The 1,256-nt window shown below is 61.5% G+C and overlaps 1 protein-coding gene across 1 annotated transcript; it reads left to right on the top strand.

Moving 5' to 3' along the window:
• Nucleotides 1-169: 169 nt before the first annotated feature.
• On the top strand, nt 170-1,034 carry LOC124234079 (ral guanine nucleotide dissociation stimulator-like; the record flags this gene model as incomplete). The annotated part of the gene is made up of 2 exons (XM_046651342.1): nt 170-360; nt 507-1,034. Coding segments are annotated over 2 exons (565 nt in total), but the record flags the coding sequence as incomplete, so codon positions are not given.
• Nucleotides 1,035-1,256: the final 222 nt, after the last annotated feature.

The raw sequence follows: 1,256 nt of genomic DNA, 5'->3' as shown, positions 1-1,256 counted from the left end.
GCCTGCCACAGCCAGGACAGCCAGCCAGGGCTCAGGGCTGGGATGGGGCCCTCCTCTGGAGGTGGAGGGTCTGGCAAAGGGGCGCAGATGCTAACAAGAGTGCCTTGGGAGGACGGTGTTTAAGGAAAGGCCAGGCCACTGACTCTCTGGCCCATCTGCCTCCACGCAGTGCTATCTATTTCCTGCTGGGAACTTGGCTGGGCCAAGGGCAGGATTGCAGGGAGCCCCTGCGGTTTCCCTCTTGGACCCTGCAGCTGGCCACTCTGCACGTCAGCTTTGGTGGCTCCCACGTGGAGGGCCATGCCTACCTTCTGCCAGGCCACCTGGAGCATCTCAAGGCCATTGAGGCCGAACGGAAAGGTGAGGGGACTGGAGTCTGGGAAGACTGTCTGTGTTGAGGCTCATGGGCTAGCGTTCCCTTAGAGGCAGTAGAGCCCTTCCTATCTTTGGAAAGGCACAGAAACTGTCAGGTGTGTGGGTGCAACTTTCTCTTTATCCTGCTCCAGAGCCAGCTCCAAAGCTCCTGCCACTTCCAGAGCCAGAGCCAGTGCCAGCCCCCGGGCTGGAGCCAGCTGCACCTCCAGTCTCACCACGTGTGGTAGAGCTGGAGCCAGCAGCCCCTGAGTCGGCCACTCCAGGACCAAAGCAAGGGCCACCATTAGAGGCAGCCCCAGAGCCCAGCTGCCCCCGGGCCGTGACCACCGAGGACCAGCTGCGGGAGGAGAAGCTGAACATCTTGGACTTCCCTCCCCAGCTGGTGGCAGAGCAGCTGACGAGGATGGCTGCGGTGAGCAGAGGAGCTCACGGGGCGGGTGGCCCCTGCCTTCCCGGTGCCATGAGCCGCCCCACACCTGCCATTCCCTGCTCGGGATTCCGATGATCTGGGTCCAAATCCCTGCTCCCTCCCTTATCAACACTGTGACCTGGGCAGCTTTCTTTCTCCCCAAGCCTTCGCTGTCCCCTAGAGAACAGGGGACAGTAGAGATGGACACTCAGAGCACCTGTTGTACAGGGTGGCTGTGCCGGTGAATGAGGTGGGAGAGAGTGGAAGGTGGGCAGAGTCTGGCCCTTTGGTGGGGGATGGGCACTCACTGAAGTGCTGCCAGGTCCTTGGGTGGATCCCCCATCTGTGCAGGTGGCCCGGACAGCCTCGGCACTTAGCAGGAAGGTGATGTGTATTGACTCCAGTGGAGACAGTCAAACAAAGCCGGGGGTTGTCCCTGCCTCAGGGGGAATGTGCATGGGAATGGGGAGTG

Source organism: Equus quagga, unplaced genomic scaffold (genome assembly GCF_021613505.1).
Source record: "Equus quagga isolate Etosha38 unplaced genomic scaffold, UCLA_HA_Equagga_1.0 70058_RagTag, whole genome shotgun sequence".
In the NCBI taxonomy this organism is placed as follows: domain Eukaryota; kingdom Metazoa; phylum Chordata; class Mammalia; order Perissodactyla; family Equidae; genus Equus; species Equus quagga.
This window is presented reverse-complemented; position numbering and strand designations above follow the sequence as displayed.